The sequence below is a fragment of the Ceratotherium simum genome, chromosome 24, assembly GCF_057802395.1.
Source record: "Ceratotherium simum simum isolate JZ-2026a chromosome 24, ASM5780239v1, whole genome shotgun sequence".
Classification (NCBI taxonomy): Eukaryota; Metazoa; Chordata; class Mammalia; order Perissodactyla; family Rhinocerotidae; genus Ceratotherium; species Ceratotherium simum.
This window is the reverse complement of record NC_141923.1, coordinates 3,994,115-4,022,089: the sequence shown is the minus strand read 5'-3', so window position 1 is coordinate 4,022,089 and position 27,975 is coordinate 3,994,115. Positions and strand designations below refer to the sequence as shown.

The 27,975-nt window shown below is 39.0% G+C and overlaps 1 protein-coding gene across 2 annotated transcripts in view; it reads left to right on the top strand.

The window, feature by feature from the left end:
• RCOR1 (REST corepressor 1) overlaps positions 1–27,975 on the top strand; it is a 127,101-nt gene that overhangs the window by 89,241 nt on the left and 9,885 nt on the right. For both annotated transcript variants that reach the window (XM_087447908.1, XM_087447907.1), the window contains 5 exons: positions 13,883–13,935; positions 16,337–16,498; positions 16,979–17,097; positions 19,546–19,624; positions 22,810–23,004. In XM_087447908.1, the coding sequence (XP_087304034.1) occupies positions 13,883–13,935; positions 16,337–16,498; positions 16,979–17,097; positions 19,546–19,624; positions 22,810–23,004 (608 nt within the window). The remainder of the gene's footprint in view (positions 1–13,882; positions 13,936–16,336; positions 16,499–16,978; positions 17,098–19,545; positions 19,625–22,809; positions 23,005–27,975) is intronic.

Here is a 27,975-nt window from a genome sequence, read left to right as displayed (position 1 = left end):
GAGAAGAGGACAGTTGATTCTTAACATTATTTTATCACCAAGCATTTCCTATGTACTGTTAGTATTCTGACGCTCCCCTTGGAACCCAGCAGAAAGCAGTATATTTTCCTAGGTAGAAACAAGGGAAGTATTGAAAACAGTTGATGTTTGAGTAAATGAATAAGAGTTCGCTGGCTGGGTAAGGGGCACTCGAGACAGAAGAAAAGATAGTATTTGCATTTGCACAAGCATGAAGATGTGGGAGGAAATGCAGTGCTTTATTTTGGAGGCCTGCCTGGCTGTGACACATGTTGTCCTTGGGGAAGTGAGAACTATGAAACTGGAAAGGCAGGCTGATTTCTTAAAGGGGTGAGGATTTTTGAGGGATTTTTAGCTAGAAGCAATATGATTTATATTAGAAAGCTCTTGACAGCCTTGCTCTTCGGTAAGAGCTGGGACTGGTGGTGGTAAGTGTTGATGTAATTCCTGGTGAGAAAAGTTGGTGCCTCTACCAGGCCAGTGCTATTAAAAGGAGGCTTGAGTGGAGATTTAGGAAGTCAAATCAGCGATGTCCAGGAGTGTTTGAACTTGTTCAAAGGAGATGGAGATCATAGGACTGTGTGGGGTTAGGTGGGTCGTCCAGGTGGCCTTTAACATGCCTTTAAAGTAGGATACTATGTTACATCTAAGCGCATCTGCATTGTTCTGTCCTTTTTCCACATGTTTTTATTGAAGATGCCTACTAGGCACTCTGTTTCTGTTATATGACGTCATCTTCTTATTGGTTCTGCTCCCTAGTTCCCATTGTGATGTGTGCAGCTGCCCTCCTGCATGGATGCATCCCTCTACTCCCACCTGTGGGCATCCTCCCCACCATTCCAGGCTGCCCTTCTTGGGGACTCCCTCTTCATCCCATTTGGGCTGCACCGTAGATGCCCGTCTTGCTTACCCCCACCTAATGGCTTTAGGACAGTCTTCTCCTTGTGGAGATGCTCCTGCACTGGGTGCAGTACAGTGTACCCTTTACATTCCTCTCTTGTCGCTCCACTTACACGTAGACCCACCCAAGGTTTAGACTGTGTGTAGAGAAGCAGTTGAAGGTTTGCAGGACAAAGTAGACATGTTCTTCACAAGAAATCTCAAAAGATGTTTTTACTGGATAGTCTTGTCGTCTTTAAAATGTTATGTCGAGTTAGGCCAGAGTTTATTCCCAGTCTGGTTCACTTTACTGTTTTAAGGAAAACAAGAATGTTTACCAAAGCAAGTGTGGTCAAATGTAATATAAAAAAAACTATGGCCTGGGAGAATTCTTAGAAGGGAGTTTTAGAAGAGAGGGTATGTTAGAAAAAGGAATAACCTGAGGATAAGTGATTTAGTGTTTGATTCTTTTTAAGGTAGGCCTTGAAAGGTGAATTGGAGCTAGAGGGGAAGCCATGCCCACTGTTGACAGTTTCCTGAAGAACCAAATTTCCTAGACTCAGGTGCAGTTACCTTGGGTGTAGAAATTACCAAGGTAACTTTTGGCTATTGGGAATCAGTAAAACAGATAGTCTCGCTCATTTACGCGTTATGTATTTTAAAGGTTATATATAATCAGTGCTTTTGCAGTTAAGTGTTTGATTGCATTTTGTTTTTATTTTATAAAAACTGAGAAACTGGTACAATTGTAAGAAGCACTGGTCTCAATGTTAAAATATACAAAGACGAAATCATTAGCTATGCCAGAGACAATCAAACTGGATGATTTTTTTTAAGCTGGCTGTTAACTAAAAAGAAAAAAATTAACATGTATACCAAGCTAAACATAGAATTTAAAATTGTGTCAAAAGACAAAGTCAAATTAGAGTGTTTTTTTGGTTTGTTTTTGTTTTTTTTTGCTGAGGAAGATTGCTCTGAGCTAACATCTGTGCCAGTCTTCCTCTATTTTGTATGTGGGTTACCGCCATAGCATAGCCATCAACAAGTGGTGTAGGTCTGCACCGAGGAACCAAACCCAGGCCGCCCAAGTGGAGCACTCTGAACTTAACCACTAGTCCACGGCAGCCCCTAGAGATTTTAAAATAAGTTTTAGCTTTCTTGGAATGAAAATCCTCCTTAGACCTGCAGCACACACGAAAGTTGTTTCTGTGTTAGGCATCTGACTTCAGTACACCTTGTGGGGATTATATTGTTTGTGCAAGTTTCATAGATATATAGTAAATGTCTAAACTTGCATGTAAATATATAGTCAATGTCAACAGTCTCTATTCAGAACATTCCAGTGGCTCTCCAGTTCACTATAAATTAAAGTCAAAAGACCTGACAGTTGGCCACAAGGCCCTTCGTAGTCTAACCCCTCTTATGCCCTCCTGAGCTCACCCTGAACTCATGTTCCCTAGAGCCTTTTCTGTTCCCTTTGTCGGGAGTGCTCTTTTCCCGAATGTCCACGTGGCTCGCTCCCTCCATTCTTCCTGGTCATTGCTTAAATGTTACTGTCACAAGGTCTTTCTTGACCACACTATAAATGGAGACCACTGCTGCCTTACCTTTCTTCTTTTCCTTCACTCCATTTATCACCACCTGACATAGTCGTATTTACTCTCTCTCTCTCTCCACTACACTAAACACTGATGAGCGGAAGCGCTTGGTGTGTTTGCTCAGTTCTCTGTCATCCCTCTATTGGCGTGTGTAGATGTATGATAAATACTTGTCCAGTGAATGAGAAAGTGATGGGGATGTGGTCACTCCTTTGTATGGAGATTTGTAAATATAGGCTTTGGGGGTATTTGTTCTGCAACTTGGGTTATCCGGAATCCTCTAATATTTTCTTCTTTGCCACTCACCTTGTGGTGACCATTCATATACTCAGTAAATATTTGCATGACTGCATATGTGCCAGGCACTGGAGGAATACAAGAATGAACAATCTGACAAGTACCTGCCCAAGTGTAGCTTAGAGTCTGATGGGAAACTGACCTGGTAAATTATAAGCTCATTCACAGGAGGGAAAAGTGTACTTAAAATTCTCACCTGTTAATTCTTTGGCTGGAGTGTGCACTGGGGTAGGGATGGAATAAGCTAATATTGGCCTTGGTTTTCAGCTTTTTATAAATAAATGGCTATCAAAGAGCTTGAAGCTTGTGATTAAAATGATGTTTTTTAGTGTGTGGAAATAATTTTTATCATTTTCATTCTCTCTCTTTGTTTTTGTGAGGAAGATCAGCCCCGTGGTAACATCTGCCAATCCTCCTCTTTTTTTTTTTTTTTTTTTTTGCTGAGGAAGACTGGCCCTGGGCTAACATCTGTGCCCATCTTCCTCTACTTTATATGGGACGCTGCCACAGCATGGCTTGCCAAGCGGTACGTCGGTGCGCGCCTGGGATCTGAACTGGCAAACCCTGGACCGCCGCAGCGGAGCGCGTGCGCTTAACCGCTGCACCACCGGGCCGGCGCCCACATTTTTGTCCTCTTTTAAGTGCTCTAGAGTTAGCTAAAATGTGCAAGACTTACTAGAAGAGACATAGAACTGAATTTACAAACTGGTGGAAGCCCTACATTAAAAATCAAGGATTACTTTACCCTTTAATCATATCAATGTGTCTTATCTTTATCCTTTTAAACTTAAAAAATTTCATTTTGTTAAGTTATTATAATGTATTTATCCTTTCTCTTCACAATGGAAGTTTGTTTCCAGTTTTTTATTATTATAATTATTACTAGTGGGAACATTCTTTGACCTATTTCTTGGTATCCATCCGGAATGTAGATATTCAGCTCTGAGAGATCAAAGCCAAATTATTTTCCAAAGCAGTCAAACTGGTTTATACTGCTACCAGTAAAATATTTGCTCCATGTCTTCTCCAATAATTGCTATTGTTAGACTTCTGCATTTTAGACAATCCAATGAGTATAACATGGCTTCTCATACCAAGGAATTTTGCTATTTTTGTTAGATGTGATAATGGCATTGTGGTTCTGTAAAAAATGTCCACATTTTAAAAAATATGCATGTTGATATATAGTCATGTATTGCTTAACAACAGGGATCCACATTCTGAGAAATGTGTCGTTAGGCAATTTTATCATTGTGTGAACATCGTAGAGTGTACTTACACAAACCTAGACTACACACCTAGGCTTTATGTTACTAATCTTATGGGAGACCACCGTTGTATATGCAGTCCATCATTGACTGAAACGTTGTTATGTGGCACATGCCTATATATAGGGATGAAATAACTGGGATTTACTTTAAAATTCTTCAGCAAATATAAAGCACAATTTTGGGTCAGTTGGCCAGGTTGGAATACAGACATAGATTAAACTATTGTTTCAATGTTAAATTTACTGTTCTGTGGTTATATAAGAGAATATACCTACTCTTAGAAAACATATGCTGAAGATTTACGAGTTAAGGGCCATAAGGTAGGGCACTCTCAGATGGTTCAGAAGAGAAATTAAGTGCATACATACAAGCTTGTTTTTATTATTAAAAATAGTCCATAATGCCTTCACCTCATCATGTGGATATAACCACATTAAAATTTTGCTTTCATATCTTTTCTTTATGCTCATGTGCACTCAGATTTTAAGCACAAATGGATGATACTGTATATAATAGTTTTTCAACTTTAATTTTCCTATGGTTGAAAATTAAACTGAGTTTTGATCCTGAATGATATCCCATTTATAGCTTAATTTTTTAACCAGATCTTTATTCTTGAACATTTATATTTTTTCAATTTTTTCCTACTGGAAATAACACGTGAGTAAAGCAGGAATTTATAATGTCCTTTTCCAATAGAAAAGAAAGCCTTCCTTGATTCTGCAGATCAGGTATCCCAGTTAAGTGCATTCATAGTTCTTTTTTGCTGGCACTGATGACAATTGGAATTAATTATTTGTGTGATTATTTCTCTCTCCAGTTAGACTGTGAATTCTGTGAAGGCAGAGACTGTTTTAATCATGGCTTTATAAGCAGCACTGGGCACACAGTGGGGCTGAAAGAGTTATTGAATCAGTGCAGAATAACTAAATGTAAAACCTATTAGTTTATTATAAAATGTCACCCTTCTGCAACTTACTTTGAAAGTTTCTTTACTGAATGAAGGAAAACACCTCCCCACCCCCAACCCCACCCCCCAAGATTCAAGCATTGAAAATGGTAGGATTTACAATGGGAAAACCTGCCCCCTCCCAACAAACATGCCCCCCATATTCTCACTATGCGGTTTACCTTCCACTTTCACAGCTAAAGAAATGGGGGCCCGCTTGGGGGCGGCCCGGTGGCGCAAGCGGGTAAGTGCGCGCGCTCCGCTGCAGCGGCCTGGGGTTCGCCGGTTTGGATCCCAGGCGCGCACCGATGCACCGCTTGGTAAGCCATGCTGTGGCAGTGTCCCATATAAAGTGGAGGAAGATGGGCACAGATAATAGCCCAGGCCCAGTCTTCCTTAGCAAAAAGAGGAAGATTGGCAGATGTTAGCTCAGGGCCGATCTTCCTCACAAAAGAAAAAAAAGAAACGGGGGCCCACAAAGGGGAAATGACTTGTCTGAAGTTTGTGGTGGGCAGAGCCTTGTATCCTCGTGTACTTCCTGTAACCTAGCCACCCTCTGTGTTTCCCTTGGCCGTTTGAATCTCATTTAGGACCCCTCTTTCCTGTGTCCTTGTACACAGGTGGATTGTACTGAGGGCAGGACGGTGGTGTCTCTGGGTTGGAGGAAACAGGGTTAAAGGGCAAATGTCTCTGTGAAGTGAGGTTTGTATACAAGCTATAAGGAGTTGCTAGGATTTACAGACTTTTAAATCCTTCTTCTGACCACCTCTTTCCTCCCCTGCCCGTAACCCCTCAGCAGGAAGTGGCCTTGAAATCGGTAATTTTAAAAAGAACCTCTTTAGTCACTGAAAGGAAATTTTTTTTCATGATTGAAATTCACAACTCACAAATTCACACACCTCAGTTTATATACTAGTAACATAGAATGCACATTTCTTCTTGTTTCAGTGGTTCTGATACTGTCATAATCTTTTTAATACCAAAACCTTAAAATTTTGTGCTTGTTGAGATGATTTTTATCACATTAAAATGGGAAATGTTATCAAACCCAGGCTCTTTATACATTAATATTATGCTCTAATCCAGTGATTCTCAAAACTGGATCATAATCACATGGGAGCATTGTAAAAACAAACCAAAACATCTAGAGCACAGTTGATTCTAGGTGTGTTCATTTTCTGAAATTCACCAAGCTGGGCCCTTTTGTGTATGCTTTTCTCTTTGCACACTGTACTTTATAAAAACTATATATATATGCATAAAGTATACATATACATCCATGCCCATGCATACACATACATAAGCAGACATACATGTATGTACACATACATATACAAAACAGGGTGGAGCCCAAGAGTCAGTATTTTCAAGAAGTTTATCAGATGATTCTCATCAATTAGGATTGAGAACTACTGAATTGGAGCACAGCTCTAATGGAGTTCAAGGACTGGGTTTGGTTTGTCTTACTAAGCTAAATCTGCAGTTCTAAACCGCACCCCTTACCTCTAGTTGAATCTCACAAATGTATATGAAGGAATTAATTTTAATAATACTTTACATTTGTATATTTTGACTCCTCTACTACTTTGTGCAGGATTAGAGCGGGATATCTTATCTTGCTCTTGTTTTATAGGTGAGGAAATAGGTTTAGCCTGCAAGTTCCTGATAGCAACCAAGGACTTTGACTCATGGTCCAGGGTGCTTTCCACTATAGTCTGCTGTGAGGCTATGGGTGAGTCAACAGTGTCAGTCTTTTTTTTTCTCTTTTAATGTCAGGGAGTGTTGCCTTTAGTTAAGGAGGTGCAGACCTTGTTTTGAGCATGGTTCCTTCTTTCAGCTTATATTGTACAAGGCAAAACATACATGAGAGCAAATGAAATTGTCTTGAGTACACAGTTGCCTGTGGAGGGACTCAATCATCAACTAAGTTGACTTGATGTGAAAGAGATGCGAGGGGATAGTGTGTCACTACGTGGATTTTATTCTTCACTTACGTGGATTTTATTCTTCACTATGGGCTTTGGGCAATTTTAAGGAGAAAAGTGGTTATCGTTTTGATTAGTCACAGCTAAATGTCATTCTGGTGATGATCAGTTTTTAAAATATAGAAGATTATGAGTTCTGGAGTAAAGATCAGGGAATGCTCTTAACCTTTGTTTTTTGTTTTTTTAATTTTTTGTTTATTGCAGTGACATTGGTTTATAACATTGTAAAAATTTCAGGTGTACATCATTGTACTTCTATTTCTGCATGGACTACATCATGTTCACCACCAAAATACTAATTACAACCCATCACCACACACATGTACCGAATTATCCCTTTCACCCTCCTCCCTCCTCCCTCCCCCCTTCCCCTCTGGTAACCACCAATCCAATCTCTGTCCCTATGTGTTTGTTTATTGTTGTTATTATCTACTACTTAATGAAGGAAATCATACGGTATTTGACCTTCTCCCTCTGACTTATTTCACTTTGCATTATACCCTCAATGTCCATCCATGTTGTCACAAATGGCTGGATTTCGTCGTTTCTTATGGCTGAGTAGTATTCCATTGTGTATATATACCACAGCTTCTTTATCCATTCGTCCCTTGATGGGCACTTAGGTTGCTTCCAAGTCTTGGCTATTGTGAATAACGCTGCAATGAACACAGGGGTGCATGTACCTTTGCAAATTGGTGTTTTCAAGTTCTTTGGATAAATACCCAACAGTGGAATAGCTGGATCATATGGTAGTTCTATCGTTGATTTTTTGAGGAATCTCCATACTGTTTTCCATAGTGGCTGCACCAGTTTGCACTCCCACCAGCAGTGTATGAGAGTTCCCTTCTCTCCACAACCTCTCCAACACATGTTGTTTCCTGTCTTGTTAAGTATAGCCATTCTGACGGGCGTGAGGTGATATCTCATTGTAGTTTTGATTTGCATTTCCCTGATAGTTAGTGATTTTGAACATCTTTTCATGTGTCTGTTGGCCATCTGTATATCTTCTTTGGATCTTAACCTTTTTTTTATTGAAAAAATTTTTTTGGTGCACACAAAAAACGTTTAAAGTTAACATGAAAAAATTTTTTTAATTACGCATGTTAGCTCTGGAAGTTACTTTTAAAATCATAATAATCTGGGCCGGCCCCGTGGCTTAGCGGTTAAGTGCGCGCGCTCTGATGCTGGCGGCCCGGGTTCGGATCCCGGGAGCGCCCCGAGGCACCACTTCTCCGTCCAACGCGAGGCCGAGTCCCACGTACAGCAGCTAGAAGGATGTGAACCTATGACGTACAACTATCTACTGGGGCTGTGGGGGGAAGAACTGAATAAATAAAATCTTTAAAAAAATAAATAAATAAATAAAATAAAATCATAATAATCAGTCCACTCTTATACTGATAAGGAAACTGAGGCACAGAGAGGCAGGGGTAGCACTTATCCAGAGCCATACAAGTTGGTACTGGATGGAGGGGGTGTGGAGGTGCAGATTAGGTAGGAAGAGATGCCGGAAGCTGAATTGAAATGTGTCTGGCTTGGTAGGGTATTCATATTTCTTATTTCCACTTGATCAGATTGTCTATGAGACTGGGTTGGATTTTGTAGTGTTTACTGGGGTGCCTGGGTTAGGGGGAGGCTCTTTCTATAAAGTAGGATTTTAACAAAACTACACTAAGAAATAGCTTTTTCATAAAGAACGTGCATTTTGTTACTGACTAGGAAGGACGGGTTCATTATATTATACTCTGGCAGAGTCTCTGTGGCTTGTTTCTTGTGCCTTTTTTTCTTCCTGTGAAGATATTCAGAGGGATCATTGAAATGTTAACTGCAGTAATACATGTGCCCACCAGGTGGCATAACTGCTTTACTTAAATGATTAAGTTCATTTTGATTCTCTGTGAGTTACAGTGATAACTCATTTCTTATTTTAATAAAGGAAGATGCCACAATATTTGTCGTCATTTTCTTGAAGAAAATTTGGTATGCTCAATTTGAGTTATGAGAGAGAAATTGCTGCTGTGTTTCCTTTACAGTACCTAATACTACGGCAAATGTTACAATAACAAAATTTTTAAAAAGCTGTATTAAGACTGTAGCTTTGTCCTCAACCCACCTTAAGGTGTCAGCCTCTTGCTCTGCATAGAATATGCAAGATCACAAGGTGTTCTGAATCTCTGCAATATCTAGAGGGAGGGATGGGATGAGGTAAGGTTACTGTGGCGATTTTCATCTGCATTCTTCCCCTTTTTTGCAGTTGAATTTGAGACTCTTACTAATGGTACGAAGGGCATTTAGTTTCATTGGATTAAAACATGAATATAGAAACAAATGAAGCCTAGTACAAGGCAGCTGTTTGCCTGTTACCCTCAGTTTCCATCACTTCCCTCATCAGCCAGAGTTCTACTTTCTTAACTGCATTCAAGCTAAATAGACTATGTTGATTAGCCCTGTTCAGTTCTCTGTAGCATGGAGATGGTTTTACCTGAAGTGCCCTTCTCCCTCTATCTCCTCTACTCACGAAATAGGATAGCGCATAGTGATTTAATGCCGTGGATCCTGGGGTCAGAGACTCTGCATGTATGTAAGTCCTGTTTTTGCTGCTTACCAGCTGTGTGACCCTGGCCAACTTACCTAACTTCTCTGAGCCTCAGTTTCTTAATTTGTGAATGGGAGTGATAATAGAACTGTTGGAGAGGATTAAAAAGATAATCCTTGTAAAGAACTGAGAACAGTGGCTGACACATAGTAAATTCTCAAATTTTAGCTACTGTTACTCAATATAACTTAGTCAATATAGCTGTTGAATCTTTAGGAAGCTTTTCTTGATTTATCATCATCATTATCATCATTATTTACTGATTACTTTGCATTCCCACATGCTATTCCTACATCTACACTGTTATTTTATGTATTTGTGTTCTCTTCTGTTACCTGGATATTGTTTCAAGCTACTGCAGGAAATCAATTTATTTATTTATTTTTGTATTTTAGCCTGCTATTTAATAGTGTTCTGTACATAAGAAGGGTAGTTCAAAAAACGTTTCACTAGGCTTTAGGAATTTTGTAAACTTTCTTGATGAATCTCATACCCACTCTACCTTTAAGTGGTGTTACCCTCAAGACATAACTCCTTCACGTATTGCTTTCCATAATGGTAAGCTCTTATCAAAAAAGCCAATGGTTTGTGCAGTCTGTGTGCTTAAAGAACCAGATGGTGCATATCTTTACCCATCATATTTAAGATGAGACAATTCTCCTTGGTTGTTTCCATAGGAATTTTCAAGTTTTTAAAAATATTGCATTATGCAATGATAGAGTTGTTTTTAAAGCAGAGTATACTTAACCCAGTGGCTGATTCTTCTGCTTCTGACTGACAGATTAGAATGTCAGCTAAGCTGCATGAGGCGATCCTGCTGCTTCTTGCACCCAGATGGCTCCCTGCCTACTGTGCCTGTGCGTTGCAGAAGGCTGGTGGGCGCAGATGCCCAGGCCCAGGCCATGGAAATGTCTTGGCATTTCCTTAGCCGTGTGAACTTTGCTCATCATCCTGATCACACCTTACTTAATGACTCTCTGCCTGCAGTGGCTCCTTACTCCCAGGTTGAGATTGACTCTGGTTAACCGTTAATCCTTTAGAGGCAAAATCAAGATTATCATTGCCAGACATAAGAAAATATTGGGAAAGTCCCCAAGGGTCCCTGTTTTCTTTGTTTCAGAGCAGTTTGTCTCAGTTAGCTTGTACTTCTCTTGCTTCCATTCCTGTTTCATCTTTTATCCACCACCTTAAGCATGTGGTTACCCTTTGTTTTTTATGAGGACAGTTGGGAGTGGATTTTATTTTCTTAGGTTGAAAGGTTATTTTCGCTTAAGGAAACCACATGGGAGGTTTTGAAATATGCACACTTTCCATTTTCATTATGTCCTATCAGCAGCTGCTGGCATGCTCTGTAAAGCAGTAGGGTAGCTGGTGGGGAAGGCACTGGGGATTCTAGAAACTATGGTTGGGAGCCATGTCCCTCTGATTATTAAAGGAAACAAGAGCTGAGGACCGTATAGAGTAAGAAGGCAGTAAGAGACAAGGCCCATCAACAGCGTTATTTGTTCAGATGGCTATATTCTGGATTAACTCTAGTCCAAAACATTTCGTGAGAAGGAGAGGAGGGGAAGAGTTTCTGCTGTGGTGTAGTTTTCACAGTTAGGTGATAACCCATCTTTACCGGTGAGAGCTGCTTCCGGGGAAGGTTGAGGAAGTTGCTAAGCTAACATAGTCTAAATATAGTGCTTACCATGTGTCAGGCTCCACTCTCTGTGAACTCATTTTGTCAAGAGACACAGCCGAGATTTGACCTGGGTCTTTCTTACCCCTTACCTAACCTGTGGTGCCTTTTAACTTGCTGGGAAAAGAACCTGAAACATTGACATTGTACATAGCACAGCACCCCCAGCATTCATTCAGTAAATGTTTGTCTAATATTTGTTGGATATTGGAGACAATAAAAAGAATGGAAAATTGAATTTTTGCTAGTGGTTATCAGATGGTAATTCTTTTACAAGTTGCAAGGCTCCCCATATATTGTTTCATCACACCTTCAGGCCACCTGGTAGACATACCAAGTAACTTCATTTAAGTAGCTGTAAGAGAGTGCTTTCTTCCTTTGCTTTAGATTTGAGTCCTCAGGGTGGTCTCCAAGAAAGTCTAAAAGATGTGTGCTTTTAAAGGCTACCTTAGTAAGAATACCTTGCTGTTTACCACAAGGCAAATGTTATATCCAACCTTAGCTGCAGCAGTCTGAATCCACTGGTTTAGTTTGTTTTATTGTTCCTACCACCAGCTAATTTTTATGTTAAAAAACAAAAGAGCAGGTGAAAATAGAGTAGTATCAAAGAATGCTTTTGTTTCACTTGTAATTTTTTTGTTAAATCTGGTTGGAGACAATGGGGATAGGCTTAATGGACCCTGTTACTGATGTAGCAGAATGGACTCTTGAGCAAATAGCATCTGCCCTGAGAACTGTTGGCAGAACAAGTGGCAGCCCATTTCAGGGCCTCCTGCATCACTCTTTCAGCCTGTACGTTTATTTGGTTCAAGAGTGTGTGACTGACTGGTGACTGTGCACACATCACACATTCCTTACTCACCTAAGGTAAATAATAGTGTCTGGAAATGTGTATGCTCACAGAGTTGAGGTTGTACAGCAGAAGTTTGAGGTTCATTTATCGTTCATTCACCAAATATTTATTAAAAGAAGGAACCCTTAAAGCAGAACTTCTCCATGATTGACCCTTAATTCACTGTAGACTTTTTCTCTTCCCCGTACCTATTCTTGACTGGAACACATCTTGTTACCTAGCTTTTATCATCTGACTTGCTGTCCATCCCCTGGAGTCAAGTGTGCTGCTGTTTGCATCTCAGCCTCCTCCAGTGTGAACTTCTGCGTCACTGCACCTCTCAGCAGAGCTCTGGCAAGTGTGCCGAGCGGCCTTTTTGTGCAGCCTCACCGTACATTACCATTTTTTTTTTTTTAGAACTTGAGAGCATTTTTCTCTTATTTGGCACAATCTACCCTATTATGAAGTAATAAACAAAGGACGCACCTTGGAATACTTTGCTCCCCCGTTTTAAAAATCACCAGTTTCAGCTTTTCTGACAAACTAAGGTTATTTAGTTTGTCATTCACTGACTCTCAGGTAAATTGGAATTTTACTATATTCTGAGTGAAGTAACCATTCAGTTTGTAAGTATTTTAAGTGTTAAAAAAGGAAATTGAAAATTAGTGCCTTAGTATTGAAATTAATATTGAGTTGCACTATATGTAGTTACTGTTTGAATTAAATTGACTTTTTATTTTGTCAATGGAAAATTTTTTCCCCTAGTATTAGAATATATGCTAATAAAAGGGTTTGAATTCTTTTTCAAAGCTGATTTCTTTTTCCTAAATTGGTTGTGAGCTATACCACAATTAGGAAGTTTTGTTGTGGTATAATTGAATAGCATACTGAGCCTTAGAAGCTCTGACTTTTATTAGGTTTCTTCTGTTTGTGTAACGGTGGGCAAGTGAACTACTCTGAGCCTATTTCCTCTAAGTTTGGTCATTGTACCTGGAGATTGAGGTTTGGGGGAGAGAAGGGACAGGCTAGTGGGAATTTTACTGTTTGTTCCATACAATTCTCTATTTGATTTTTTTTTTTTTGAGCATGTGTTATTTTTGTAATTTATAAAGAAAAGTCATACATGAATATAAGGAAGTGCTGTTGATTAGTAGTCTCTTATTTTTCTGGAAGACAGACTAGAAATTGTAGAGAGGAGGTGGGTTCATCTCTGTAGGTGGCAACTGCTTCTGGAGATTTGAGTCAGTCACTTTTCCTGGGTGTTTCCTTAGTGCTAGAAGGCTGGCACTTGCCACCTTGTGTTGGAGTTTGAAAGCAAATACCAGGCATTGGGTCATATAATTTCTCTCTTAGATTTTTTTAACTGGAAAATAGGTTGCTTGTTCTTCAACCTCACTGAGGCTAAAAATGATCCCCACTTTAGTATATTTCTTTTTATTTCTAAATAATTATTTTCTAAGTACCAAAGTAATACTTACCATAGAAAATTTAAGTAGAACCAAGTTAAAAAAAAAAAAAAAAAGAATCATAATCTTACTGTCCAGAGATAAGTACTGTTAATATTTGAGTATGTTTTCAGCCATTTCTCTGTAGGATTTATATATGTAAGAGTCATAATGGGATCATATTATACAATTCTATTTTGTTACTGTCTATTCTTTATTTTTATTCTTGTGTGTGGCAGGCGTGAAATACATAGACGTCAGTAACAACGCAAGTGCTCATAGACTGTGCTCTCTCTCAGTTTGTTTACTGGCCTCTTGTCCTGTTTTTCAGTGGATGAATACATTGCCATTGCTAAAGAGAAGCATGGATACAACATGGAACAGGTAATGACGTGGTTTTCTTTTGTTGTTAAAAATCGTTTTTATAGCTAACCTATTAAATTTTTTTTGTTCCTGTGCATTGAGTATTAGTGTTTCCTCATTAACAATTTTTTTGGTGGTTACTAGCAGTATTATACAGGGCTCCGGTCCCATTTTTACTCCTTGAGATGAGTATTAGAGGACCCTTTGATTTAAAAGGCATCTGTGGGGCCGGCCCCGTGGCTTAGCGGTTAAGTGAGTGCGCTCCGCTGCTGGCGGCCTGGGTTCAGATCCCGGGCGCGCACCGACGCACTGCTTCTCCGGCCATGCTGAGGCCGTGTCCCACATACGGCAACTAGAAGGACGTGCAGCTATGACGTACAACTGTCTACTGGGGCTTTGGGGGAAAAATAAATAAATAAAATTAAAAAAAAAAAATAAAAATAAAAGGCATCTGTGTATTTCTGCAGGTCTGTAGTATTCAAGGAAGCAGCAGTTCTAAGGTGCTGGATACTTGGGCATGATGCTTTCTTATTTGAATATGATTTGTTTGTCATTCTTGTGGTTGTGTAATGTTTTTTTCCTGACTCATGTTGTCACCCTCAAACCTACAGTGTTTTAATATTAATTGTTTTCAATCACTTTCAGGTTGTAAAATTTGGCTAAGGTTTTCTTTTAAAAATTACGTGGAGGGCTGGCCCGGTAGTACAAGCGGTTAAGTGTGCTTGCTCTGCTTTGGAGGCCTGACAGTTCGCAGGTTCGGATCCCGGTGTGCACCGACGCACCGTTATCAGGCCATGCTGTGGTGGCGTCCCATGTAAAGTAGAGGAAGACGGGCACGGATGTTAGCTCAGGGCCAATCTTCCTCAGCAAAAAAAGAGAAGGATTGGCATCGGATGTTAGCTCAGGGCTGATCTTCCTCACAAAAAAAAAATTATTTGGAACCTACTAATGAGAAATCCACAAGATTAATTTTTATTCAAAAGTGTGATGTTTTATTTCAGCTTTATTTCTAATTATTATTTTAAAAATTAGCACAGTAAGTTGGATTAGTGCTTTCCTTGGCGTTAATCTAGATGTTACAGCCTGTAAGTTACTAACATTTCCCATTTGTCCTAATGACTAAGGGTACCACTAATTTAGATTGTATAGCGTATAGCATTGGACTCTTTCTTTCAGCCTGGGCCTTAACTCTTAATTATTCTACTCTGGTAGAACTGTTAGAAAAACCAATTATAATAAGATAGTCCCAGAATCTTTCAAAGCAAGAAATGTGTGCTTCTCGTTTTCCAAACTTACTCATGAACTTTGCAAGTTGCTCAGAAAATCATCAGTTTTTGGGCCGGCCCCGTGGCTTAGCAGTTGAGTGCGCGCGCTCCGCTGCTGGCGGCCCGGGTTCGGATCCCGGGCGTGCACCGGCGCGCCGCTTCTCTGGCCATGCTGAGGCCGCGTCCCACATGCAGCGGCTGGAGGGATGTGCAGCTATGACATGTGACTATCTGCTGGGGCTTTGGGGGGAAAATAAATAAATAAATAAAATCTTAAAAAAAAAAAAAAATCATCAGTTTTTTATTCTGTTTAGAAACTGTATGGGCCGGCCCCGTGGCTTAGTGGTTAAGTGTGCGCGCTCCGCTGCCTGCGGCCCGGGTTCGGATCCCGGGTGCACACCGACGCACCGCTTCTCCGGCCATGCTGAGGCCGCCTCCCACATACAGCAACTAGAAGGATGTGCAGCTATGACATACAACTGTCTGCTGGGGCTTTGGGGGAAAAATAAATAAATAAATAAAATTATTTAAAAAAAAAACTGTAAATGTTATTGGGTGATTGCTAAATATAGTTGTATGAATTTTTAAGAGTTCAGGTCTTCAAAAGTATCATCATTTTCACTTTAGAGTTGTAATACAGGAAATTTTCTCAGGAAACTTCTTGAATTATGTCTCTTGTTTCTAATTTATTTCTCACCCATTTGTATATTTTTTCCTTTCTGAGCTGGAAAAAAATCTTTATATTTTAGTTGTTTTGACAAAAGAATAACAAAACAATTGATTGCTTTTATAAATTACTTTCTCCTTTGATATACAGAGGCATTAGAGTGTGACCCTTGAAGAGCACAGATTCTAGAGCCACACTGCTTCTGCCACTTAGCAGCACTGTGACCATTGGCAAGTTGTTTAATTTCTCAGGGCCTCCATATTCTGATTTGAGAAGTAAGAATAGTGGAGCTTATCTCATAGGGCTTGTGAGATAAATGGGTTAGTGTACAAAAGGGCATATGTCAGTGTCTGCTATTTAGCAATATGTGAGTTAACTATTAATTGTCTGGGTGTAAAGAAGTGCACGCTCTCCTTTTGCCAACCTCTTTTCCATTTTAATGTTTCATTCACGTCTTTGGTCTAAAATTTCAATGATACTATTTTTCTAGGCTCTTGGGATGCTCTTTTGGCATAAGCATAATATTGAAAAATCATTGGCTGATTTGCCCAACTTTACCCCCTTCCCAGATGAGTGGACTGTGGAAGATAAAGTCTTGTTTGAGCAAGCCTTTAGTTTTCATGGGAAAACTTTTCATAGAATCCAACAGATGGTGAGTAGATGAGACCATTGATTTTTTTTCTTCCCCTAGCCTACCCCCTCTGCAGCGGATCTTTAATGGTTATTTGATGAGGTGGAGCATCATGGGGCCCTGTCTGCTTGGGGTAGATTTGCTTATCTTTGGTGGATTCTTCCCATGAAATCTTATTGACAGTTACATTACTGCTAAAATGAATTTTAAAAAAATAACCAAAAAGTTATGTTAGAAACTTTAGGTGTGTGAAAACTCTGAATCATCTTAAACTGACTTTACAATCTTTCATGGGCTAAGTTTCACTTACAGTCAAACTTTAGTAATTTGAAAATATGCTGATGAGAATTCTTTTATGAATTTTTTCCCTATCAGAGAAAAAGGGTTATGACTTAACGACGTTTCTGAATATGTGAGAGTGATGCTTATTAAATGTGTCTAAACACATTTGATTTTTAAAGATTAGCTTTAAATCTAAACCAACTCATTTTTTATATTTAGCTTCCTGATAAATCTATAGCAAGTCTGGTGAAATTTTACTACTCTTGGAAGAAGACCAGGACTAAAACCAGCGTGATGGATCGCCATGCTCGGAAACAGAAACGGGAGCGGGAAGAAAGGTCAGTACGTGCCTAAGGGTGTGTTGTCGCACCACTTAGAGGGGTCTTTTGAGTCACCAGAATTTCTAAGAACTGGTGGATACACAAAGGAAAGGTAGAGTGACTGGATTTCCCCAGTACCTTCCTGGTGGAACCCAAACTTATACAATATTCTTCAGCTAAATGTTGATGAACTGTATTAATGCATGAGGGTTGTATTCTTGAGGTAATTTTTCTCACTACTCTTCCTCCAGTCAGTAAACTTCCATTCTGAATGAATGAACTTTCCCACATATTCTTTCATGCCCCTTAGGGGTATCTCCCTTTAACAAAAAGGAATGTATTATTTCCTAGGTTGAAATTTATTTGGTATGCTTATACAGGATTCATTTGACATGTTTTTATGTTGGTATGTCAAAAGATGACAGTACGGTTTAGATTTTCTTCTTCCCTTTTTTGACTCTGTTTCGTGTATGTGAGTGAGAAAGAAAAATATTTTGTTTCCTTCATAGGGATGTTAGTTGTAAGGATAGCTTAGTGAGTAGGATACATCTTAGACATCACTTCCTCTGTCCTATATACAGCACAGAGTAGTGGAAATGGCCATGTACTTACATGCAGAAGTAGGTTCTAGTCTCAACTCAAGATTCTACTTATATACTACAGACGAGTTAGTTCAATATCCTCCTTCCCTGAGCCTCTTTTTCCTCAAAAATGAAGTGCTTAAAATCCAGAAGGCAGTATACAAACATGATGGTGATTGTGTTAAGTTGGTGGGAATATAGGTGGCTTTTTAAAATTATATCTTTCACATTTGCTGTAGTATGTCATTTTTATAAATTAGTAATACAAAATAAAATGAAAGAGCATAAACTATACAATCTTCATGGCCCCGTCTCAGGAGAGTATTTTATGATTTCAAATGAAAGAAAGTTACATGTGGGAACAAATTGAGAGTTGAGTATCACTTTTGGAGAATTTAAATCTCTGGGCCCAAGTATAAAATGAGAGTGATGCTGAGAACATCTCCAAAGCTCTCTCCAGCTGTAAGATTCTGTAAAATTGTTGACCGTGATACATCTGCGTATGTTTTGGTCTGCAGCATACGTATCAGTGGGTCTATTTATGGATCAATACTCTTTGTAACCAAAGAAAAGCAGTAAACACTACTGAATTTGTTTTTAGTGTTGCAGCAACTTTTCATTTAAATTTTTTATTTCCATTATATGTTAGGTCTAGTTACTGTTTATAAATTGTCTATTATGACAAACAGGTGCAGTCTACTAAGATGAACTCAGAATTAAATTAAGGAATTGATGGAGATTATTATTATCCTTGCATATGAAATGATAAGTGCGTCACTGACACGCCTCCATTCTCGCTTCCCAGGTGCTTTTCTTTACATTACTTCCAAGGGTGCTGAGAACTGCTGTGCCCCCACCTCCCATGTGCACCTTCACCACTGTGAGGATGCAGACAGAGGAGGGGCACGCCGCCATGGCAGTAGCACCTGAGAGCTTGTTGTCCTTCTAGCGGGACTTGCCTGTGAAAGTAATGGCAGGGGCTGGGATAAAATTCCCTCAGCCTCAGGCTCTTTCTCCTCTTGGACACTCTTTCCTCAGCCAGAACTTCTTCCTACCTTGGGCCTTGGGAGTGGGTGGGGAGAAGGCCTAGCGCAGTGGGCACAGTCACCTGGCGTGGATTCCTGAGACAAAGTGGGATGTTGACATTGGAAAACCTGAGTGTTCTGTTCAGCTGGTTTTAACTGTGGGGAACTGGGGCAGGCTGCTTGACTCATCAGCCTTTGTGTTCTCATTTGCTTAGTAAAGGTCCTACCTACTGGAGAGCTCTCTCTCTCTCTTTTTTTTTTTAATAAGAAATACTACATGGAAGGATATAAACAAAAGCATTTGAAGTACCATATCAATGTGAGTGTTCCTTTTAAAATTAGTTTAAAAATACCAGTCATCCAGACCACCAAACAGCCTCTCCCATCCTCAGACTCATGTGGTCATAAGTAGATAGTTGAGACCTGCAAGTGGATGTTTACTTGTTGGTGAATTTGTTCTCAATGCAATAGGACTTTATTCTTGAATAATTTCTTAGTTGTGTCTAATGATCATGCCCTAGTCCTCCACTAGATAATTATGAGGAAATAAAGTAAATGTCTTAAATTTGATATTTTCAATTGAGAGAAAGCACTTTACAAATATAAAGCAACAGTTTTCTAGGCCTGGTTTGGGAGTTAGAAACCTGCTTTAATGGTTTTTTGAGTTTTTTTAAATCATTTAGACTAAAAGAACTCTGGAGTTGATATTATTTTATTTGAATTGTAAAAATGTTTTTATTTCAGAAGTCTGAAAATATATACTAATTTTATATCTCATTAAATCAACTCATTGCTTATATTTGTATGTTAAATAGAATTAGTACAGAATAATCTTGCAGTAACTTGTTCTTGTCTTCCAGTGAGGATGAACTGGAAGAAACAAACGGAAATAACCCCATTGACATTGAGATTGATCAAAACAAGGAAAGCAAAAAGGAGGTATTTTCTTCCCTAGTATTGTTTAGGCAAATAAATTTTATTACTAGTTCTATAAGTAAAACATTCCTCTTACTTATTCTAGTTAATATATTAAGTGATATGTCCAAGCATCATGATATGACTTTTTAAACAGTACTAACTTTGCTTTATAGAGCTTAGAATTTTGTTTGCCAAGAAACATGAGTAAAGGAAGACTTAAGGGAACAAAGAGCATTAATGAGTGATGATTTTGTCTAGGGTAGCAGTCCTCACTGCCTTAAGCCATTAGCTTGGTAGATTAGAAAGTGGTGCTAGTGAGGACCAGGCTAGATAGAGCTCGGCTCCTCCTCTCAGCCTTCCTGGTCTTCTTCGACCCTTAGCTGGCTCCAGGGGTCTGCACACTCTGGGTCATGAGGTGACTGCAGAGGGCTGACAGGGACTCAGTGCAAGTCCTCTTGTTACTCAGGAACAACGGCATAGGTCATAAGAAGGTGAGCCTCACGCACAGTAAGTTTTTAATCTCTCACATGTTAAAAATCATTATGCTAGAGGTCTTTAGTCTCTGGATTCAAGGGGCCCACGAAACCCTACAATTGTATGACTTTTTTTTAATACATTTATAACATTTGTTTATTGTAAACTGTCCACTGAGAACAATGGGATGTCTGGATGATCTTAGCCTTTTGAAATGGTAGCTGCAGTCTTGGATTATTTTGCCCATTCATAAATATTGAATACAGCATATGTGGGCTCTCCAAGGGCCCTCTGAGGAAAGCCAGGGCTCTGTCACACAGGTTGGAAACCCCCACAATACAGCAGTACCTGCAGCAGGCACCTGGTGGGATGTCACTACAATACCTGGAAGAAAGGGCTCCTTAGCCCTTTGGTGCCCATCAGCCCCTCGGTTCAGGCTGGAGTATTGAATCCCAGTGTGAATATGACTTTTATATGTGCTCATATACGTGTTTTTACGAAGGCAGAGTCTACAGTTTCAGTAAAATCTCAGAGGGTACTCGATCTCAAAAGGTTGTAATGTACGAGAACGGCTATTATAGACATGGAAAAGCAAAAGGGTCTAGGATATAAACATATCTAAACTTTAAAATTACATCAAGAATATATGCTTTTTATAGACAAAGTAGGAAATGTAGCTAAACAAAAAGGAGAAAATAAAAATAATTTACAGGGGGCTGGCCCCATGGCTTAGCAGTTAAGTGTGCGCGCTCCACTACTGGTGGCCTGGGTTCGGATCCCGGGCGCGCATTGATGCAGTGCTTGTCGGGCCATGCTGAGGTGGCGTCCCACATACAGCAACTAGAAGGATGTGCAACTATGACATACAGCTATCTACTGGGGCTTTGGGGAGAAAAAGGGAAAAAAAAAGGAGGAGGACTGGCAATAGATGTTAGCTCAGGGCCAATCTTCCTCAGCAAAAAGAGGAGGATCGGCATGGATGTTAGCTCAGGGCTGATCTTCCTCGCACACACACACAAAAAAACCCAATAATTTACAGTATTATCACCCATAATCACCGTTAACATTTTGGCAACTCTTTCAGACGACTTCCTCTGTGAAATGTATATGCCTATATCCATAATTCTGAATCTATACTCGTTTAAAAAAATAAAATGAGATCTTAATATATAATTTTTTATAACCTTTTAAATTTACTCTATCTTGAACATATTTTTATGTCAGATATGTTTGTGTACATGGCTGTATGTTATTCCAACATACAGATCTTTCATAATTGAGTTAATCTTACATGGGTTTTTATGTTTTTTCCCCCCCTACTTTTTGCTGTTATAAACAATGCTGAAATGCTGATCTCATAACTAATTATTTGTCGACTTATTTTTTTCCATTACAGTTAATTTATGGAAGTTGAATTATTGCGTCAAAGTGTTCTTGATACATTTTTAAGGCTTCTTTTGGTATATATCACCAAATTGGAAGCTGGTCATTCTTTCTGGATAGCACTCTTGCCAGTGATTTATATGAATGCCCAAATAACAAGATCATTTTAAGGGTTAGCTAAATTAGATTGTTTGGGAAATCAAATTGTGCTGCAATTTTTAGAAAGCTTTATTTGGTGCATTGTTATTTATTAGGTTCTTCGATGGAAGATTGTAAATGAAAGAGAAAAGGCTTGGTTTTATGTTAATTTCTGTAATTCTTGTTTATGTAGCATAATTTCTGGTTCAAAAAGAAAAATGGTTAAATCTTAGTTTCTCTGTGTCCTAAAATGTTACTAAAACAGACACATGGTCAATAGGGGATCTTTACTAAACAGCGTAGTGCTATATAGAACACAGTTTATCTCCTATTAGTATTTTTATGTTCATTACCACTTGTTCAAGAACTTATTGCTACCATCACAGTTTGCATGGTCTTTTTATCTCAGTCTTTTAAAACATGAAGCCAAAAGCCTGAACATATTTTCAGCTTCATCGGCAAATGTGATACACTAACCAGATGAGATTATGAACGATTATAAAAACTTCTTGTTCTTAAAATGGTTACCAGAACGTTGTTGTGCTTTCCTTGCCAAGATTTTACTGCATTTCATTTCCAGAGGTTTTGGTTTCAGAGAAAGCACTTAAAATATTAGCAGCAGTCATGCATTTTAAAATGACAGCATATGGTTTTTGAAGCAAGTTAGACAGTTGCCCTAAAAGTTGTGTCATCAAAAAAAAAAAATGTATAAAAAAGTCCTAGTTTCGTATTGAAGTTTACTTTTTTATAAACTTCTATAAAGAATTTAAGTGGATCTTTATACATGTACTGAATCTTTTTTTTTTTTTTCTTTCTGTGGTTATCTGTCCATCTATATGACTAGGGACTGTTAGGATAAAATAGCTCCTTATTCATATGTACAAAGCTCACCAGAGGAGAATACAGATTTTTTTTTTTCTTCCTATATTATTACAAGAAGCTGAGAATGCTTATTGTCAGAGGCTTAAAGTGATAGAATAAGGATGTATCTGTACAAGAAGGAAATGGAATCATTTTGAGCTGCTTAGCCAAAATTCAATAGCCAATGTTTTTGTCTAACTACCTATTAGAGTTTGTAGATAGTAATTACGATATGGCATAGTATTTGTCTTAGTTTTTTTGGAGCCATGTTAAGGAAATAAGCTTATTACTGTTCATTTGGCATTCTAACTTTTTTAGAGTCTCATTCATCAAATATGTGTATCATGCAGGTGACCCCTACTGAGACAGTTCCTCAGATCAAAAAAGAAAAACATAGTACACAAGCTAAAAATAGAGCAAAAAGGAAACCTCCTAAAGGAATGTTTCTTTCTCAAGAAGACGTGGAGGCTGTTTCTGCCAATGCCACTGCTGCTACCACGGTGCTGAGACAACTAGACATGGAATTGGTTTCAATCAAACGACAGGTACCCGTAAGCCCAGAGTTAACTAGCGCTTGAGAAGTGTTTTTATTTTTCACACACATGGATGTTCTCTTTCCTCAAATCTCAGAAGGGCATTTTGTTTCTAATTAGAAGATCTTAGGTACTGGCCCATTGATTTTTCTTAAATTAACTTTGAAACTGAAGTGTGTTTTATATATATATATATATATATATAGTGTGTGTGTGTGTATGTGTGTATATGTATCTCAGTGATTTTTCACAATGTGTACACACCCAAGTGTCCTCTATGTGGATCAAGAAATGGAATATTGCCTCCAAAGCCCCATTCATTTCTCCTAACTACTACTCCCCTCAAGAAATGCAGCATTGCCTCAGAGGCTTCACTCATGCCCCCTCTCATTCATTACCTGCCTTCTCCCATTAGGTGGCCACTATTCTAACTTAAAACCACACCTTATTTTTATCCATTTTTGGATTTTATATAAACAAAATCGTGTGTGGTTTCTTTTTTTGTGTGTGTGTGAGGAAGATTAGCCCTGAGCTAACATCTGTTGCCAATCCTCCTCTTTTTGCTGAGGAACATTGGCCCTGGGCTAACATCTGTGCCCATCCTCCTCTACTTTTTGTATGTGGGACACCTACCACAGCATGGCTTGATAAGCGGTGTGCAGGTCTGCTCCTGCGATCTGAACCCATGAATCCCGGCCTGCAGAAGCAGAGTGTACGAACTTAACCACTACACCACCAGGCCGACCTTCAACATGTGGCTCCTTTTATGTCTGGCTTTCATTCAACATATGAGATCCATCCTTGTAGTATAGAGTGATAGTTCTTGTTCTTTTTCATTGCTATATAAATATCTTACAAATTGATCCATTTTACTGTTAGTAGACATTGGGTTGTTTCCCATTTTTTGCCTTTGTGAATAATACTGATATGAACATTCTTTTATATGAGTCTTGGTGCGTTGTGTATGCATCTTTGTTGGGTATATACCTAAGAGTAGAATTGCTGGGTTATAGAGTGTGCATATGTCCAGCATTAGAAAACAATGCCAAACAGTTTTCCAAAGTGGTCATGTCAATTTATGTGAGTTTTGGTTATATACATCAGGGTTTTCTGACTGTAGCACTATTGACATTTTGGGCTGGGTAATTCTTTGTTGTGGGGAGTTGTCATGTTCATTGTAAGACGTTTAGCAGCATCTCTGGCCTTTACCCGCCAGATCCCAGAAGCACCCTCCCCTACCAGTTGTGATAACAGAAAAGTCCCCAGGCCTTGCCAAATTACCCCTGGGGTGGGCGGGGGCAAAATTGTTCCCTGTTTCCCATTCTGAGGTTTGCCTTTTCACTCTCGTGGTGGTATCTTTTGGTGAATAGAAATTCTTAATTTTAAGGTAATCCAATTTCTCATTCTTGTCTTTTATGATTAGTGCTCTTGGAGTTCTGTTTAGAACCTTTCCTAAGGTGGTGAAGATATTCTCTCATGCTATCTTAAAAGCGATGTTGTACCTTTTATGTTTTGATCTTCAATATACCTGGAAGTGTTTTTCTGCATATATTGTTACATGCGGGGTCAATATTTGGGGTCAATATTTTTTCCCATTTGGATATCTAGTTAACTGAGTACTATTTGTTGAAAATACTCCTTACCCCACTACAATTCAGTTTTAAATCTAGTGTTTTAAATCCAGTGTTCTTTGATCCAGTAATCTTTGTTTTAAATCCAGTGTTCTTATTATGTGTATGGGTCAAGTTTAGGGGTCTCTACTTTGTTCCTTTGGTCTGTTTGTCCATTCTTCACGAATACTATGCTGTCTTAATTATATGTACGTTATAAATCTAGATATCTGGTAGTATAAGTCCTCCAAGATTGTCTTGGCTGTTCCTGGCCCTTTGTATTTCCATATACATTTTAGAATCATCTTCTCAATTTCCAGAAAAATAATTCTGCTAGAATTTTGATTGGGATTGTATTGAATCTGTAGACCAAAATAGAGAATTAACATTAAAATAGAGCATTAAAATCTTCTGATCCATGAACATGATATATCCCCCCACTTATATAGATCTTTAATTTCTTTCGTGTTTTGTCGTTTTCTATATACTAGTCTTGTACATCCTTTGTTAGAGTTATTCGTAGATATTTGATACTTTTTTGGCACTCTTGTAAAGGATATTGTTTTTATAATTAATCCTTTTCTAATTATTTGCACCTGGTATGAGAAATGGCTCGTCATTTTAATCTGATTTTACATAGTACATTTAAACTAAAAATTCAACTCAGTAGTCTAGTATTGTCCTTTCATTAGTTCTCTCTCTGAAATTCAAGGCAAATTGTGGATTGATGGTTTCCTTTTAGTTTTTGCTGCTTTTGACTTTTTAATTAATCTTGATGATTCCCTTGGAAGGTGAAGTAGAAGACCAGCTATCGTTTCATAGATGAGAAGAGTGGGGTCTGCAGCCCTGTCCATCTGCTGGTGTAGGGAGGCAGCACAGACCAGGACCAAGCATGCCCCCATGGAATTGGAAGATTGGCTTCTTGTCTTGGCTGCTGGCACAGCTGCATTCTAATCTTAGGAGAATCACTTAATCTTTCTGGGCTTCTTTTCAAATGAGGAAATTAATTCTTGCCTGCCTGATCTTACCACATAGATGAGGGCTGCTGTGTGAGAGAGCATTTTAAGCTCTGTTTACATTGGAAGAGCTCTCTCTGATTAGGGCTGTGAGCTCTCGTGTGCATTTTCATCTTCCTTCTACAAGGGGACTCATTTGCCCCTCTGCTGAGTGAGTTCCTAATGCTTGCTGTTTGGTGTTAATATGTTGAAGAAAGAGAAAGAGACTCCTTCCACGGAGGTGTTACTGACTCTGTAGTATGATAGATAAAAAATTCTTTGGTTTTCAGAGCCAGGGTCAAGAACAGGAGTTTTTTATTTGAAGGTAGCTACTCAAAGTTCACATTGTTGAAGACAGAAGGCTTGAAGTCTGACTTAGTAGGAGAGGGGATAGATTGTTTACTTTCTATAACCTTTTAGGGCTACAGCTCAGTGCATTCCAGACTCACATGGCAGTCAGTCACACAGTGGACATTTTATTCTGGATGCCCCCGTGTTTGGTTGTCTAGCAGGGAAACGTTCACCTGAAAATAACAGAAAATCTGACAGACAACAGTTTAAACAATTAAAGATTTATTTTTATCAAATAGCAAGAAATCCCAGCATCAGTGGTTGCTGGCGGTAGTTCATCTGTGCAGTGATTCTCTCAGGGACCCAGATTCTTTCAGATCTTCCACTCTGCCCTCCTTAGTTTTTTGGCTTTTCATCTTGCTTGTGCCTCACATTGGAAGCTGCAGAAGCCACTTTGTAACCTTCGCATCTGCATTCAGGGCAGTAAGAAGAGGAGATGGAGGCGGAGCTAACCCGTCTGTCCCTCTTAGCAGGAAAAGCTTTTGCCTTACCAGAAGCTCCTAGACTCTCTGCGTGCCAGAGCTTTGCAGTGCCACTCCTCCTAGCTCTGAGGAAAATTGTCAGCCTCTGTTGAAGGTTAAAGTGAGAAGGGGCCTGGGAACCTCTGTTAGATTAGCCGGCGAACAGTGCCTGTTGCATCAGGTCTTTCTGAGGAGAGTAAAGCAGTCTGACATTAGAGAAGAATCACTAAGCACACAATAAAGTAGAAAAAAGAAAGTTGTGTTCAACTGGGAGGTCTAGGTAAGGCACCAGGCCAGCATTCTTTAAATGCTGATTACCTTCGTATCCTATTTCTTACCCAGCTTGTTGCCATGCTGCTTCCTTTCCAATTGACGTGATGCTGGCAACTAACCCCTATTCTTACTCTGATTAGTAAATGCTGGATATTTCTAATATGGAAAATGCATCAAGAACAGAGATGTAGGTTAGTGAGAATTTAGAGCTAACTTTTAGTTCAGAATTTGTGGATGTTTTGCCTTGTAGCCACTCATTTAATCTCTGTGCTTCTTTATTGATTTTAGAGGGAAAATGCAGGGGTTAAACAGATTGGTCTCCTTGGAAAATGCATGTTACTTAATCAATGCAATATATACCCAGTTTCATACCATATATAAACAACCAGCTAGAATGAAGAGAGTAACATAACATATTTAACTGGAAGTCTAGGGGACATGTAGTATTCTAGATCCCTGACTTCTGAGAATTTCCTGTCAGAAGTTTCTAGGCCCAGTTTTTAGCCTAAAGAGAATTCAGTGACCATAATCTGAGTACCTTGCAGTATTTTATGGGTTGTTGGTAACTAAAAGAGCTCTGAGCAAGAGTCTTAAGATTGTGTTGTTCAATATAGTAGTCAGTAGCCACATATGGTTATTTAAATTTAGGTTTGGATTAATTAAAATCAAAAAACATTAAACATTTGATTCTCAGTTGCATAAGCCACATTTCAAGTGCTTAGTAGCAACATGTGGCTAGTGGCTACTATATCAGACAGCACAGCTTTAGAATATCTCCCTTATCAGAGAGAGTTCTGTTATATAATACTGGTCTGAGAGCTTGGCATTGCTTTCCCAACCATGAGTAAATTTCTAATACCAGTTTATTTTCTTCTGATTTGTACCTTTTCAAAATAAAGTAAACTGAAGCAAATTGCAGTAAATGAAGATCCTTGTTTATGGTTTTACTGCAGAGTAAATTTTGTGCACGTTTCCTATATTTTTCTTTTCAGTTGTTTTTATGCTCTGATGTGGCATTAATACAAAAGGATTTGGAGTGGGCTCTATTTCTGGTAGACTTTCAGGCCCTTACTAAAGACAAACAGGGTCAGTTTCTGGTCCTTCCAGTGCTGGTCTTTTTTACTTGGCCACTGGTCCCACAGTGTGGCAAATTTTTCCTGTACATCTACCCTCCCTTTTAAACCCTTTAGAAGAAGTTAAACATAGGAGGAAAGGATATGTGTAAGTACTTGAAAATGGCATTTTAAAAAATTGTGTAAGTATAAAAAGTTTTTCTTTCAAGAGAGCAAACTA